The sequence below is a fragment of the Arachis hypogaea genome, chromosome 4 (assembly GCF_003086295.3).
Source record: "Arachis hypogaea cultivar Tifrunner chromosome 4, arahy.Tifrunner.gnm2.J5K5, whole genome shotgun sequence".
NCBI lineage: Eukaryota > Viridiplantae > Streptophyta > Magnoliopsida > Fabales > Fabaceae > Arachis > Arachis hypogaea.
This window is the reverse complement of record NC_092039.1, coordinates 6,623,416-6,637,470: the sequence shown is the minus strand read 5'-3', so window position 1 is coordinate 6,637,470 and position 14,055 is coordinate 6,623,416. Positions and strand designations below refer to the sequence as shown.

Sequence of the window (14,055 nt, the reverse complement as noted above, 5' to 3'; positions counted from 1 at the left end):
CCCGCGATATCTGTCTTTTGAAGGATCTGCTTCATGGGTTGGTTCATTCGGACTTTTATTGTGTGAGCTTGAAAGTAAGGTCGTAGCCTTCATGAGGCTTCTACTAAGGAGTAGGCAAACTTCTCCAGTTTGTGGTACCTTAGTTCAGGGCCTTGTAAAACTTTGCTGGTGAAGTACACAGGATGCTGCCCAACCTCATCTTCCCGTATTAGAGCTGATGCTACAGCTTTGTCTGCTACGGACAAATACAGGACAAGTTCTTCCCCAACTATAGGTCGGATCAGAATTGGAGGTTGGCTCAAAAACTTTTTGAACTCCTGGAATGCTTCTTCGCACTCTGGAGTCCATTCAAACTGGCATCCTTTTCTTAGTAGAAAGAACAGTGGAATGGATCTTAATGTTGATCCTGCCAAGAACCTGGAGAGGGCAGCAAGTCGGCTATTCAACTGTTGAACCCCTCTTATGCAAGTCAGGCTTTTCATTTCTAGGATGGCTTTGCACTTATTGGGATTCGCTTCGACCCCCCTTTGCGTCAGCATAAATCCCAGAAATTTTCCAGCCTCCACCGCGAAGGTGCATTTTGCAGGATTTAGCCTCATCCCAAGTAACCTTATAGTGTTGAAGACTTGCGAGAGGTCTGTCGAGAGGTCGGTCTCCTCCTTGGTTTTTACCAGCACGTCGTCCACGTAGACTTCCATTAAGTTCCCCAGGTAGGGAGCGAACACCTTATTCATCATCCTTTGGTATGTGGCCCCAGCATTTTTTAATCCAAAAGGCATGACCACATAGCAGTAGTTCGCTCTAGGTGTGATGAATGATATTTTTTCTTCATCCGGCTTGTACATCGAGATTTAGTTGTATCCCGAGTAGGCATCCATAGACGACAAGTATTGGTTCCCTGAGCTAGCATCTACTAGAGTATTAATACTGGAAGTGGATATGGGTCTTTGGGGCACGCCTTGTTCAGGTCGGTGTAATCGATGCACATCCTCCACTTGCCGTTTTGCTTTTTGACGAGCACTACATTTGCTAGCCATGCCGGATACTTGACCTCCCTGATGAAGCCGGTCTCTAAGAGGGCTTGTACTTGTTCGTCCACCACTTGAGCCCGTTCTGGTCCGAGCTTATGCATTCGCTGCTGTACAGGTCGCGACTCGGGATATACCGAGAGCCTGTGGGACATGAGCTCAGGATCTATTACGAGCATGTCGGAGGCTTTCCAGGCAAAGAGGTCGGAATTGTCTCGTAGGAGCTTTGTTATCCTCTGCTTTAGGTTTTCCTCTAGGCTGGCTCCTATGTTGGTATTTTTCCCTTCCTCTTCTCCGACCTGGACTTCTTCGGTTTTTCCCCCCGGTTGCGGCCGCAGCTCTTCCTTGGCTCTTGCCCCGCCGAGCTCTATGGTGTGGACTTCCTTGCCCTTTCCTTTCAGGTTCAGGCTTTCATTGTAGCATTTCCTTGCCAATTTTTGGTCTTCCCGTACCGTTGCTATCCCCGCAAGTGTTGGGAATTTCATGCAAAGGTGAGGGGTAGACACCACTGCTCCGAGCCGATTTAGGGTTGTCCTATCGATCAAGGCATTATATGCTGACCCTACGTCGATGACTATAAAGTCTATGCTCATAGTTATTGATTTTCCCCCTTTCCGAAAGTTGTGTGGAGGGGTATGAACCCTAGTGGTTTTATTGACGTGCCGCCTAACCCATACAGGGTGTCAGGGTAGGCTTTTAACTCCTTTTCATCTAACCCTAACTTGTCGAATGCTGGTTTGAAAAGGATGTCGGCTGAACTCCCCTGGTCTACCAGAGTTCTGTGGAGATGGGCGTTGGCCAGAATCATGGTTATCACTACTGGATCATCGTGTCCAGGGATTATCCCTTGCCCATCTTCTTTGGTGAATGAGATAGTCGGAAGATCGGATGCTTCGCTCTCGACCTGGTAGAGTCGCTTTAGGTGTCTCTTGCGAGATGAGTTGGTGAGTCCCCCTCCCGCGAATCCCCTGAGATCATATGTATATGTCTCTCTGGGGTTTGGTGATGGTGGATCTCTTCGGTCCCCATCATCTCGCTTTTTTTTCCCATGATTGTCCGACCTTGCCATGAGATATCTGTCAAGTCGACCCTCCCTGGCCAACTTTTCTATCACATTTTTAAGGTCGTAGCAGTCATTTGTCGAGTGATCATACATTTTATGGTACTCACAGTAATCGCCGCGACTTCCCCCCTTTTTGTTTTTGATGGGCCTAGGGGGTGGTAGTCTTTTAGTATGGCAGAATTTCCTGTATACATCAACTAGGAAAACTTTTAGAGGAGTATAAGAGTGATATCTCCTCGGCCTTTCAAGGCCGACCTCCTCTTTTTTCTTGGCTCTCTTTCTTTCTCTTTCGATGAGTGAGATTGCCAAGGTTGCCAGCTCGGCCCTCGCAGCCTAGCGTTTTCCTCCATGTTGATGTACTTCTCAGCTCTTTCCTGTACATCGCTCAAGGAGGTTGGTGCCTTTTTGATATAGACTGGGAGAAAGAACCCTCCCTGAGTCCATTTACTAGGCCCATGATTACTGCCTCTGTGAGCAGGTCTTGAATCTCCAAACACGCTTTATTGAACCTTTCCATGTAGTCTCTCAAAGGCTCTCTGACCTCCTGTTTCACACCCAAGAGGCTCGGAGCGTGCTTTACCTTGTCCTTCTGAATGGAGAACCGCATCAGGAATTTTTGCGAGAGGTCGTCGAAGCTCGTGACCGATCTTGGAGGGAGGCTGTCGAACCACTTCATCGCTGCTTTCGTCAAAGTGGTCGGAAAAGCTTTGCAGCGAGTAGCATCGGAGGCGTCGGCCATGTACATCCGACTTTTGAAGTTGCTTAAATGATGCTTTGGGTCCGAGGTCCCGTCATAGAGGTCCATATCAGGACTTTTGAAGTTCCTTGGAACTTTTGCCCTCATTATATCCTCACTGAATGGGTCTTCTCCTCCCAAGGGTGAGTCTTCTCGGTCGCTACGAGAGCTTCGGCTTTTGAGTGAGGACTCCAACTCTTTTCGTCGCTCTATCTCCTTCCTTAAGTTTCTTTCTGCCTCTTGCTGTCGTTCCAACTCCTGCTCCAGTTGCTCTTGACGCCCTTGATGGCCGTGGACTAATCCCATTAGCTCGGCCGCATGGGGTGGTCCTTCTTTTCCTGATTCGCGCCCCTCGGAAGAGTTTGCCTTTGGGTCTTTTAGCCCAGAAGTACCTTCTCTATGCTGGTCATCCCTTTCTTGGTGGGGGACTGTGTTCGTGTCGTTGTTGCCAGTGTCCAAATTCTCTTGTTCATAGTTGGACGTTGTGGCCGTCTTCAGGAAAATTGTCCGCCATCACTGATTGATCTCTCGAGTGTCCCCGGCAACGGCGCCAATGTTACGATGGGTAACCGGAGATTAGTGAGCTGGACTCGTAAGGCTGGCCCAATCGTTTTAGCAAGAAGATCTTCTGACTTGGTTCCGTACTAGGAGCCTTCGTTCGACTTGTGTATGGATGAAGGAGAAGGGGGATGGTACCTGCAAAGACACTCTGATATCTAAGTCAGCAAGGGTCTAAGCAAGTTTTGAGAGTATGGGGTCTTAGTGATACCTGAGGGGTGTCAGTGTATATATAGTGGTGAACCCATAACCACCGTTAGAGTAGTTCCACCTTTTAAGGAGGATAACCGTCCCTTTATCTTAAGAAAGTTGAGGTTGGACTATTTAGAAGTGGGTTGAGAGATTTTAGGGGCAGTTACCTATTCAAGTAGGCTTTATCTGCCAGCTAATCCATGTTTCCGACTTCCTAGCATCGAACCCGACCTCCTGCGAATAGGTCGGTTAAGAAGGGATGCCAATCTCATGGATTATGTCCTTTTTACTTATTTGGACTTGGGCCTTAACTTTGCGTCAGGATATGAACAATTAGTATTCTCGGTTAAATTTTAATTTTTTTATTAATTTTTATTTATTTTTTATTCATAGTATGGATATTTTTGTTTAAAGTTTTTTTTATGTTCACTTATATATATTATTGTATTTTTAATAGAATTTTTTAGTATTTATTATTTATATAATTTTTTTAACCATTTTTATTGATACATATTTTTTTATAGAACTTTATTATTTTTTTATTTGACTTTGTATAATTTTTACTATACGTTTATAAAATTAGTATACATTTTATTTATTACTATTATTTTTTTATAATATAAATTATTAATTCTATTAAAAATATAATTAAATATAGAAAGAGTACTAAAGAAGAATATTAAAAAATTATGACCAAAAGAGTATTAAATTTGAACACATAAATTTAAGTTTTTTTTTTTAAAAAAAATGATAATTACATAGTGTTAAAATAATATGATTTTAAATAATATAAATTCATCATGTCTTTTTTTAATAATTTTCATTCAAACGTAATTTTGAATAATGTATTTTAAACAATATTCATTTTATTATAATTCACTCTAATACAAAATTACTAAACATAAATCACGTTAATACTAACTCATTTTTTTTTTATCAAAATCAAATTTATAAAATCAATTTAAGACAAACTCCTCTTTACAAACATTAATCCAAACACTTCCTCTAAATTGATTTGGACATTTGCTACGCTTTTTTTAATTCTTTTATATGAGAAATATTTGCATGCAGGTTAATTCAAAGAGAAAAAATATATGCAAATGCGTAATAAGAATAATTACAAGTAGCACATTTTTTATTTTACTCAATACATACATTATTAAACCATGCATTAATTAAATAGACAATAGAAGAAACTGATGAAGAGCAAGGAGGATGAGTAATCTTCCATATACACTTGCAAAACACAAAAACATGCATAGTAACTGGTAAGCACTCAAGAGGAAAAACTACATTAGCACACAACTAAAAAAAACACACACACAAAATTACCAACAAACATGCACATACATAAGACGTGTTTGACAAATGAAATATGATATAAATACAAAGATAAAGAGACACGGAAATATATTTAGAGTTAAAGATATGTATATAAAATAGCCTATTTCTTAATAAATAATTTTTAAATAGAAAAGTAATTGAAATACATACATTTTCAATCTCTCTGTCTTTGTATTTGTGTCATGTCTCAATGACCAAACAAATACCAGATATACTAGATATATATAAGAACATTATATAACAAATTAATTAAACAACAATGATGAGTTTAATACTTAATTACACTTGAAAGCACTGTTGTTAATTCCACAATTGTTGAGAATGAGGCTCAAGGAAAGAGGAACATCAAGGTTGAGTCCAAGGACATTGGCTTTAAGGGCAGTGCAAAGGCAAGCAGCAGCTTCAAGATCAGCCAAACCCTTAATGAGATTGCAACATGGTAGGGTTGGTGGTGACCCTAATTTGACCTTAGCCAAGTTCAACACATTGGCACACACCCCTAACTGAAGGGCATCTATAGGGCATGTACCCTTTTCAATAGGTATTGGAATTGTAGGAATGACATAGTTGGAACTCACCTTAGTCAATGACAGTAGATTGAAGCATAACATTAAGGCTACTACATAAGTTGATGCAACATTGATGCCCTTATAATAAGAAGCAGCCATTGATGATATATATCACACAATTTTGTTAATTGGTTTTTGTGTTTGTTAATTTGATATGAGTGTGTTGAATGACTAGAGGGTTGAAAGGGGGATTATATATAGAAATAAATGTGATGAATGATTAGTTTTATTATATTATTTGTTAGGAAGCCCGTGAACACAATTGGGATTATAATTATTGACATTCACAAAGCTAAGGTTCATATGATAAACAGTATGTACTAAATTAAAGTGTTGCTTTAATCTCCATAGCACTAATATTATTAGATTATTGTTATCTCAATTAGTGCCCATTGTTTCCTTTCCACTGTCTTAGTTTTGGCATTTCATCCCATGCATCTTTCTGTCAAACAAATTTGATACATCAACATCAAATTCCACAATGATATAACTTTAATTTTCCTGTATTTTTTAAAAGCTAAATCAGTATATCAATAAGCATTGGGTTCAAAACTTCAAATGTAACTCTGAAAAAAGAAACTAAAATAAAGAAACCTTTAATAGTGATAGTACTAATGAATAAAAATACTTGGAACCGAAAAAAGAATTGAGAGAGAGGGAGGAGTAGCTTTTGCAAACTCATGTGCAACTCTGTTTCCCTGTTTCTAAGTTCTAACATGATTAAATGAACAATTTTCTAAGATCACCTAAAACTAAAAGCGTTAAGCTTAGAACTTCTGCTACTACCACACCAGCCCCTTAAAGCGGCGCTAGTAACGCGTCAAGGAGGCCACCTTGGAGTGCAGGCGTCGCCGGTTAAAACTCTGCTGGTAACTCTCCATTTTCCTTTATCAAAAGATGTCAGATGACACAATCTAATGAAAGGAGTAATGGATCTGTCACCATTTTTGAGCTGCCATTTGAAATTGCCTTTCTATATGAATAATCATTCCCTTGCATTAATTTGAACTTAGTCATTCTGCGCTAATTCTACGGGTCTTCAAGCAAATAATTGGTTTAATTGTCAGAAAAGCAAAGGAAAATGAAGAACTTGGTCTGTATATGCTTCTTATCCTACTACAACAGTCATGACAATTAGACAGTTGCAAGTAACTGCTTTCTTTAAATAATATTTAATAATTTTATTTCTATCAAATAAAATTTCAGGTATCATAGGATCCTTTGTCACTATGACTTTAAATATACAAGAATCATGTTTGCTCCTACAAAGTACAATCAAACAAAGTTCCCATTTTAACTAGATGGATTATAAAATGTTTCTAAACAAAGTTTCATATAGATGAGATGACATAATAGAAAAAATCACTAGCACATTCAAGTGAAAGAAATTTCACATCATCCATCTTTGTGATAATCAAATTTCACTTTCCTCCTTTTCAATCTTGGACACATCATTGGTACTACTGCTCAAGGGATTTCCAAGATTGAGGAGACCATTGCTATATAGAACATCCAACTCATTAAAGTAAGGGCAGGATTTACTATTTTGACGCCGCTTCTTGCCGCTCCCTATCGTCCTTTTATAGTACTTGTTGATGTTCTCCCATTTTTCCTTGCACTTCTTTGCAGAACGGTGGTATCCCATTTTATTCATTGCTTCAGATATCTCCTCCCATATTGATACCTTGGATCCCATAAGATGAAATTTCTGCTCCATTGAAGTTCTCAAGGTTATCAGCGCTTGAACTTCAACATCAGGCCACCTGTTGTTACTTCCCTCACCGCTGACGCCGAGACTCTTTTGAGCATTCGCTTCCTCGCCTTCGTGTCCGGGTTCGTCCTCTTCTCCTTTGCTGCTTACCTCTGCTGGTTGCGGGATTTGAATCTCATGGCCAAGCAGATTTTGGATGATAGATATGAGGGCTAAGTTTCGTGACCTCTCTTGGGTTCTGGCCTCTTCGTCCTTCCTTATTCTCTCAATCTCTTGCTGCTTCCAAGCTTCTTCTCTCATCACCCTCTCCTTCTCCTTCTTTTCAATCATGTCCACTAACTGTTTATGCATCTGCTCTTGCTTTTCCATCACCTTCTTTACCATATTCTCCACGAAATCTTCGAGTCTTCTCTCCATCTTCCTCTTTCGCTTTGGCATGCCTGAATGTTTGCCACTCCCAGATGAATTTTCAATGTCATTACCATCATCATCATCCAAAGATGAGCTGAAACAAAGAAGAACAAATCAAAATAACAGCTCAAAACTTACATGATTATTAAGAAATTGGTTAAAGGTGAATAGTTCTGCTCAATATGTCATCTCCCCATGCTGCAACAACATGAATTGTGCAAACAAAACAAACACGTTGATCAACATTATATTGTTTTCTCTAAACTAACACAACTTTTACACATAAATAAAACAGTTCCAATCAAGAAAAGTATGAAACAACTTAGTGCCCAATTACAGCCCCATATGTTCTCTCTATCATAATAATGAAGCATCCATCAAAAGGACAAGAATTCTCCTCCAATAAAATCTTCATGGTACAATTCCCTGTTCCCCTCTGTGCAGCAGGGTTTAACTTAAAAGAACCACACACTTTGTCATCACCACAGAACACAAGTTTCACACAATATCCAAAGGCTAAAAAAGTTCAATCATTTTTCTATTGGAAGTTTTAAAAAAAAATTAAAATGAAAAAAAATAGATCATTTTTATTTATTAGTTGCCCTGCCACCATATGGCAAAGATGATATTAATATAATTAAAAAAAAAGACATTTAAAATAAAATAAAGAAAGGAAGTGGAGCTGGAACTGAAAGAGCACATTTTTTTTAATATGATAATAAAATTCAAAGTTATTAACTTTGTGCTATGATTCGATTAGGAGAAGTGAAACTCACCCGGATTCCTGAGTGCGCCCGTCATCGTGACCCGACCCGGCACCAAGCCGATCTTCTTCAACCGAAGGGGAACCACCGGTATCGGGAGGTTCTGGAAGCTGGCCGTTACGGTGGGAAGAGGATGCTCTAGCGGCAGCGACGGAGCGGATTGGGCGGAGCTTTTGGGGGTTGCTGCGGAGGGATGTGGGAATGGCGGCGTAGAGGAGGTCGCAGGAATCGGGGAATGGTGCGACGTGGTCAGGGACCGGGAAAGTGTCGCCATCGGCGGCGGCGGCGGTGGCGGCGGCTAAGAGGTCCATGGTGTGATTGGGTGGTAAAAAATTGAAATTTGCGGCGCGAGGGTTTCGGAGAAGGGTGAAAAAAAATGAAAATGGGTTGGTAGGGTGGTTACTGGGAATTGACTAGTGAGTAAACTCGGTAAAGTAAAAGTACTATTTAACCCACTGCAACATGGCATGTTAGGAATTTAATTACCTGGACTAGTATGTTTTCAACTTTTGTTTATTAATTATAAAAGATGTCACTCTAACTATATAAAATATGTATTTAGCATCATCCATAATTTCATATAAAATTATTATTAAATTTTAAAGAATCAAATTAAGTTGGTCTAATAGTTAGACTATTAATATGCTTAAATAAATTTTAAAAATTTAAATTTTATTTTATATATGTAGCATCTTATTAGCTACCAATAAACAAAAAAACATATAAAATTATTAATTAATATTTACAAGAGAAGCAAATACACGTTAATTATTTTTTATATTATGGATGAAATGGTATAATACATTAATATGAGTTAAAATGGATGTATTTTATAAGTGTGATGTATAATATAAATCGTTACTTACGATTTGCATAACAAAAAAAAATTTTATTCACGATTTCATAAATCATATTTTTTTAATTAAAAAATTAAAACTGTGACTCACGATTTCTTTTTTTTGTCTTATCTAAAATCGTAACTCACGATTTCTGTTAACTTTTTTTAATTTTTTTGTCTTATTTGAAATCATTACTCACGATTTTTTTTATCCCATATCACTGCATTATACCAAAACATCATAATATTAATGAAAAACACCAATAACAATACAATATAAAAAAAATTAGCCGCAAAATACAAATCATAAATATTTTTTGAATAATTCTTTCTATTCTCTCACATGATTAATATATAATATTAATTTATGTAAAAATAAAATTTAAATTATAACGTTCAATTTAATACTCCAAGAAAAATACTTTTTAATAAAAAATAAAAATATCATATACAATGTATACTTTTAAAAAAAAAATTTAATTACAATCTTGATTCTTTATCCATTTATTTTTCACCAAAAAATTTCAGAAAAAAAAATGTAAGGAGGTTTATGTAATATAAAATTCTGGAGGGGCAAAACCGTAATATTGAAAACGAAGTGGAAAGTCCCTCTAATTTGATCATTTTGTGTGGCATTGCTTTGTGCGTTGTGGCTTCGTTTATCGAGTAACGCCAATCTCGTTGGGTTCTTCAACTTCTTCAACCTCCAACTTTCAACGTCAAAATCTGATTCACTGAGAAGAAAGCCACAATAAAGTTGTTGTTTTTCTTGTTGGATTATATTCACACGAAGACCAAACATGCTGAGATCGCTGCCAAAGCTCTCACCATTGTTATGCTCAGCCAGAACCACCAACATTCCTCGTTTCCTTGCGAATTCTCTCCGTTTCGTCTCTTCAGCCCAGACAATAACAAGAACAAAAACTTCAACAGGTATTGTAAGCTATGCTTTCTAATTTCATTGCTGAACCTTTTATTGATTTGAACCAGCTTCAAATTCTGTATCCTTTTCATTTTGGGTGTCGCAAAGTTTGGCCTTTTTTGTCTATTGGCTCCAATTTAACTTCTTCTATGGTTTTTGATTCTGTAATCATATAGTGTTATCCATTCCCTGTTAGAAAGTGCTTGTTTCTTTCACATGTTGGTAGTGGTAGACTGGTAGGTAGATTAGAGGTAACTGAAAATTTTGAGGAAAATGAAGGGAAGTTTAGCTAATTTTTACCCCTGTATAACCTTCCTTTTTCTTAAGCTTCATAGCTGTCTTCATGTTTTTGTTAAATTAAATTTGAAGTTTGTGATTCATGCATCCAATGGGGTAGCTTCAAATTCTATAGTTTTCGTAATCAATCGGTGAAGTGTTAACAAGGAATTGAGATAAGAACTGCTAGCTCTTAACTTTTTGTTTCCACTGGATGCTGGTAGGTACTGTTTCCATTTTTTATAGAGATTGCTTGGTATTCTGTTCAGGTTTTGTTTTGAAAAACTAAAAGATAATTGATTGCTGGTCTTTGTATGAGGTCTATAATTGAGTTTGATTTCGATGCACAAAGTCTAATTCCTTTTCTGGACGACCATTTAGATAGTGAGTGTCAAAGGTAGTTTATTTTGTTGACGTAGCTTTATATGATTGGATGCTTGCATGAAAAGCTTTTACACGGATAATGTATGCGAATTAAATCCTAATTGTTTTCTACTTTCTTAATAGGTAGGATTGCAATGACGATCCGTTCTCCAATTCGACTTATGTCTTCATCTACAGTTTCATCAATAACTGCCGAAGATCATGTTCAACAGCCTAAATTACTTAAATCAACTGATGATGATCATGATGGTGTTATTGTGGAAATGGATCAACCTATGGATGCTGCAACATTTGTACTGATTCTCAGATCCTCAATCTCTCACTGGAAGCAATTGGTAATATTTACTCTTTAATACATACTGAGAATCCGGAATCTATCATTATGGTTATTTGAGTTAATAAATCAGCATTGTCTTGCAGGGCAAGAAGGGTGTATGGATAAAATTGCCGATTCATTTAGCCAGTCTTGTTGAACCTCTAGTTAAGGTAACTACCTTGATAAGTAAAAATTAATGAAAATTGGAGTTTCCTTAATTGCCATGTATCGATTTTAATTGTATAATTTGTATTATCCAACATTTCTTTGGAACTTCTGGTGTAGGAAGGTTTCTGGTACCACCATGCAGAGCCAAAATATTTAATGCTTGTATATTGGATTCCTGAAACTGCAAATACCATTCCTGTCAATGCCACACATAGGGTGGGCATTGGTGCATTTGTCATGAATGAAAAACGAGAGGTATTTCCCCACAACTAGAAGCAATCCCTTAGGTAGCATTTGGTTACTGTCCTAAGATAGATATGTTGGGAATAGAAACATGTTTGGAGACAATCACTTAAAATTTTCTGTCTCAAGACAATCTACAAGATATTTTCTGTACTTTCAAAATAAAGGGATGCAAGAGAAAATGCTATCATAGGCCCTTAATACCTAGTTTCTGTCTTCTCCATTATCATTGTTTCTACTATAAAAAGAGTAGTAGCCTCATACTATGTAAAGTTTTTCAGAATTTAGTCCCGTTTGCATTTGGTGTTAATATCCAATTTTCTAATTATTCGATGATCTTAGGTCCTAGTTGTTCAAGAAAACAGTGGACATTTTCGTGGATCTGGAGTTTGGAAATTCCCTACTGGAGTTGTTGATCAGGTAAAATGTCTTGAATTTCTTTCTTGTTATGGTATAAGATGGTATGCTGTCTTTGTTTAATGTACTCACTCAACCTATACAGGGAGAAGATATTTGTGTAGCAGCAGTAAGAGAGGTGAAAGAAGAAACAGGAGTAAGTAACCTTGTTGCCCTACCAATTAAATGTAGGTTAGCCCTGAATTTGGCTATTTGATTAAGTCTCATTGAAGTTTAATGCTGTTCTAAGCTTAATAATTCTGTGTTCTCAAATATCAATTTTTAGGTTGACTCCGAATTCGTTGAAGTATTAGCATTCAGGTAGCATGTCTATCAATATATATTGATATTAGATGTAGGGAATAGTTGTGAAGCAAATGTGTTGAGACCTGAAACTTGTATATTTTCCTATTTAATTTTTAACTGCTGATAAGTTTTGAAACTTTTTTGTTCTATTTAAAGTTTCTTGAATTCGACTGAGCATTCCTTTATTTTCCATCTGAATATTTGATCAACAGACAAAGTCATAAATCATTCTTTGACAAGTCAGATCTATTCTTTGTGTGCATGATGCGGCCCCTTTCTTCCGATATCCAGAAGCAGAGATTAGAGATAGAGGCATCACGGGTATGTATATATTAGTTGAAGCTAAGCTGCAATGATGATTTGATTTCCAGGTCTTAGAAAAATTTCAATGCTCATGGATCACAAAACTATCACCATTTCTTCTAAACCTTCCATCACCAAGTAAATTTTCAATGCTCATGGATCATAATTTCTGTATCCAAAATAGTTGGACATAAGACACGTGTCACGGACTCTAGGATAGGAACAAAACACCATCTAACCTATCATATAATCATTTGCCTTGATATCCGAAGCTTCTAACTCTGAATCACTTCGCGCTTGTTTGGGTTTGAAAATGATTTATAATTTTGGAAAACATACTGGTTCCTGGGGAAATGGAAAATCATTGAAGCTTAAGACTGAAGATTGATAGCTATCTGTGCTTTATGTTTTCTCTCTGCTGCAGTGGATGCCATTTGAGGAGTACTCAGCTCAGCCATTTGTCCAGAAGCACGATCTTTTGAAGTACATAAGCGATGTATGCTCGGCAAAGATTGACGGGCAATATTCTGGATATAGTGCTGTATCTACTTCATCAAGCTTCTCTGATCAGAAATATTATTTGTATTTGAATGCTGGGGCCTTAAAGAGTTCTTTGTAAGCATAGTTAAAAGACTACACAGTATACACAACTAGGAAGGATATTGAAGCTTAGTTACTTGAATTTGTACCATTTGATTCATTATGGGAACAAATAATACAGATCCTTATCAGGCCAATTACAATTACTGAGTGATAATCTTCATTAGAGATAGTTATTTTGTGGTAATTCATTATGATTATTCAATAAGAAAGCAAGAAATATTTAAGTACTGATTCGGGTGGGTTTCATGGAAAATAGATTAAGTGAAAAATAATAGTTAAGGTGAGAGATTAGGGGTAAGTAAACTTGTGAGGAAGACACTTCTGTTAATGGCAAATAAACAATACAAGAACTAATAGTGAGAAAGAGAGGTGGAGAACAAGTGTTGAGACCTCCACTAATGTCACAAGAGGATGAATGAGCTTTGTTTAAAGTGGACAGGAATGGTTTACAGAGAAGAGAAGCTCTCAGAAGAGGATGAAAGTGAAGGTGAAAGTAAAGGATGAAAAGGGTTTCAAGGTCTGTGAAGAAGAAGATGATCAAGGTGAAAGTGAAAAGTGAGAGTGAAGAATGAAGGATGCTTTACAGAGGTGGCTTGAGGTCCTTTTTATAGTGTAAAACCATGATGAAGAGGACACCCCTTGGCCAATGATTTTAGTCTGACATTTGGTTTATTGCTCTTTCCAAAATATCTTTAGGTATTTGGGATCACCTCAAGTTTTGTCAACTGAAAAGGGGTAGGAAGTTGATTCCCACACATTAAACTAAAGCTCCTGACATGTGATATTAGTGAAGGGACATTTAGTTTGGTTTTCTTTCAACTAGATGACATCTTTACACTTCAAATCCAACCAATCCACTTCCACCAATATAGTTCCCACCGAAGAGAAATTCAACTCCTCAAGGTGTTATTTTGGGTTCCATCC

At 37.3% G+C, this 14,055-nt stretch overlaps 3 protein-coding genes across 4 annotated transcripts; 1 reads left to right on the top strand and 2 right to left on the bottom strand.

Annotated features, from left to right (window-relative positions):
• Window positions 1-5,196: 5,196 nt before the first annotated feature.
• Window positions 5,197-5,589, bottom strand: LOC112796045 (putative lipid-binding protein AIR1B). Its single transcript, XM_025838299.3, has one exon. It carries the CDS (start codon window positions 5,587-5,589, stop codon window positions 5,197-5,199), a length of 393 nt encoding a protein of 130 aa, XP_025694084.1.
• Window positions 5,590-6,646: 1,057 nt separating this feature from the next.
• Window positions 6,647-8,687, bottom strand: LOC112796043 (uncharacterized). Its single transcript, XM_025838296.3, has 2 exons — window positions 8,389-8,687; window positions 6,647-7,706 (listed from the first exon to the last, which is right to left on the bottom strand). The coding sequence occupies exons 1-2, from the start codon at window positions 8,685-8,687 to the stop codon at window positions 6,905-6,907; spliced, it is 1,101 nt and encodes a 366-aa protein (XP_025694081.1). The 3' UTR covers window positions 6,647-6,904.
• A 763-nt stretch (window positions 8,688-9,450) lies between these two features.
• LOC112796044 (nudix hydrolase 2) lies at window positions 9,451-13,274 on the top strand. Of its 2 annotated transcripts, XM_025838297.2 has the most exons (9): window positions 9,451-10,147; window positions 10,920-11,131; window positions 11,217-11,282; window positions 11,398-11,535; window positions 11,866-11,943; window positions 12,026-12,076; window positions 12,206-12,240; window positions 12,438-12,546; window positions 12,953-13,274. In XM_025838297.2, the coding sequence occupies exons 1-9, from the start codon at window positions 10,015-10,017 to the stop codon at window positions 13,145-13,147; spliced, it is 1,017 nt and encodes a 338-aa protein (XP_025694082.1). In that variant the 5' UTR covers window positions 9,451-10,014; the 3' UTR covers window positions 13,148-13,274. The 2 variants fall into 2 exon arrangements, with proteins under 2 accessions (XP_025694082.1, XP_072091013.1); XM_072234912.1 differs by lacking the exon at window positions 12,206-12,240 and having other exon boundaries at window positions 12,517-12,546.
• Window positions 13,275-14,055: the final 781 nt, after the last annotated feature.

Bases quoted from the DNA above. Each gene is read 5' to 3' on its own strand.
- LOC112796045 (XM_025838299.3), bottom strand. From the start codon at position 5,589: ATGGCTGCTTCTTATTATAAGGGCATCAATGTTGCATCAACTTATGTA.
- LOC112796043 (XM_025838296.3), bottom strand. From the start codon at position 8,687: ATGGACCTCTTAGCCGCCGCCACCGCCGCCGCCGCCGATGGCGACACT. The intron at 7,707-8,388 runs GTGAGTTTCACT...TCTTTGTTTCAG, and splicing joins GGGCGCACTCAGGAATCCGG to CTCATCTTTGGATGATGATG.
- LOC112796044 (XM_025838297.2), top strand. From the start codon at position 10,015: ATGCTGAGATCGCTGCCAAAGCTCTCACCATTGTTATGCTCAGCCAGA. The intron at 11,944-12,025 runs GTAAAATGTCTT...CAACCTATACAG, and splicing joins CTACTGGAGTTGTTGATCAG to GGAGAAGATATTTGTGTAGC. The intron at 12,077-12,205 runs GTAAGTAACCTT...ATCAATTTTTAG, and splicing joins AGGTGAAAGAAGAAACAGGA to GTTGACTCCGAATTCGTTGA.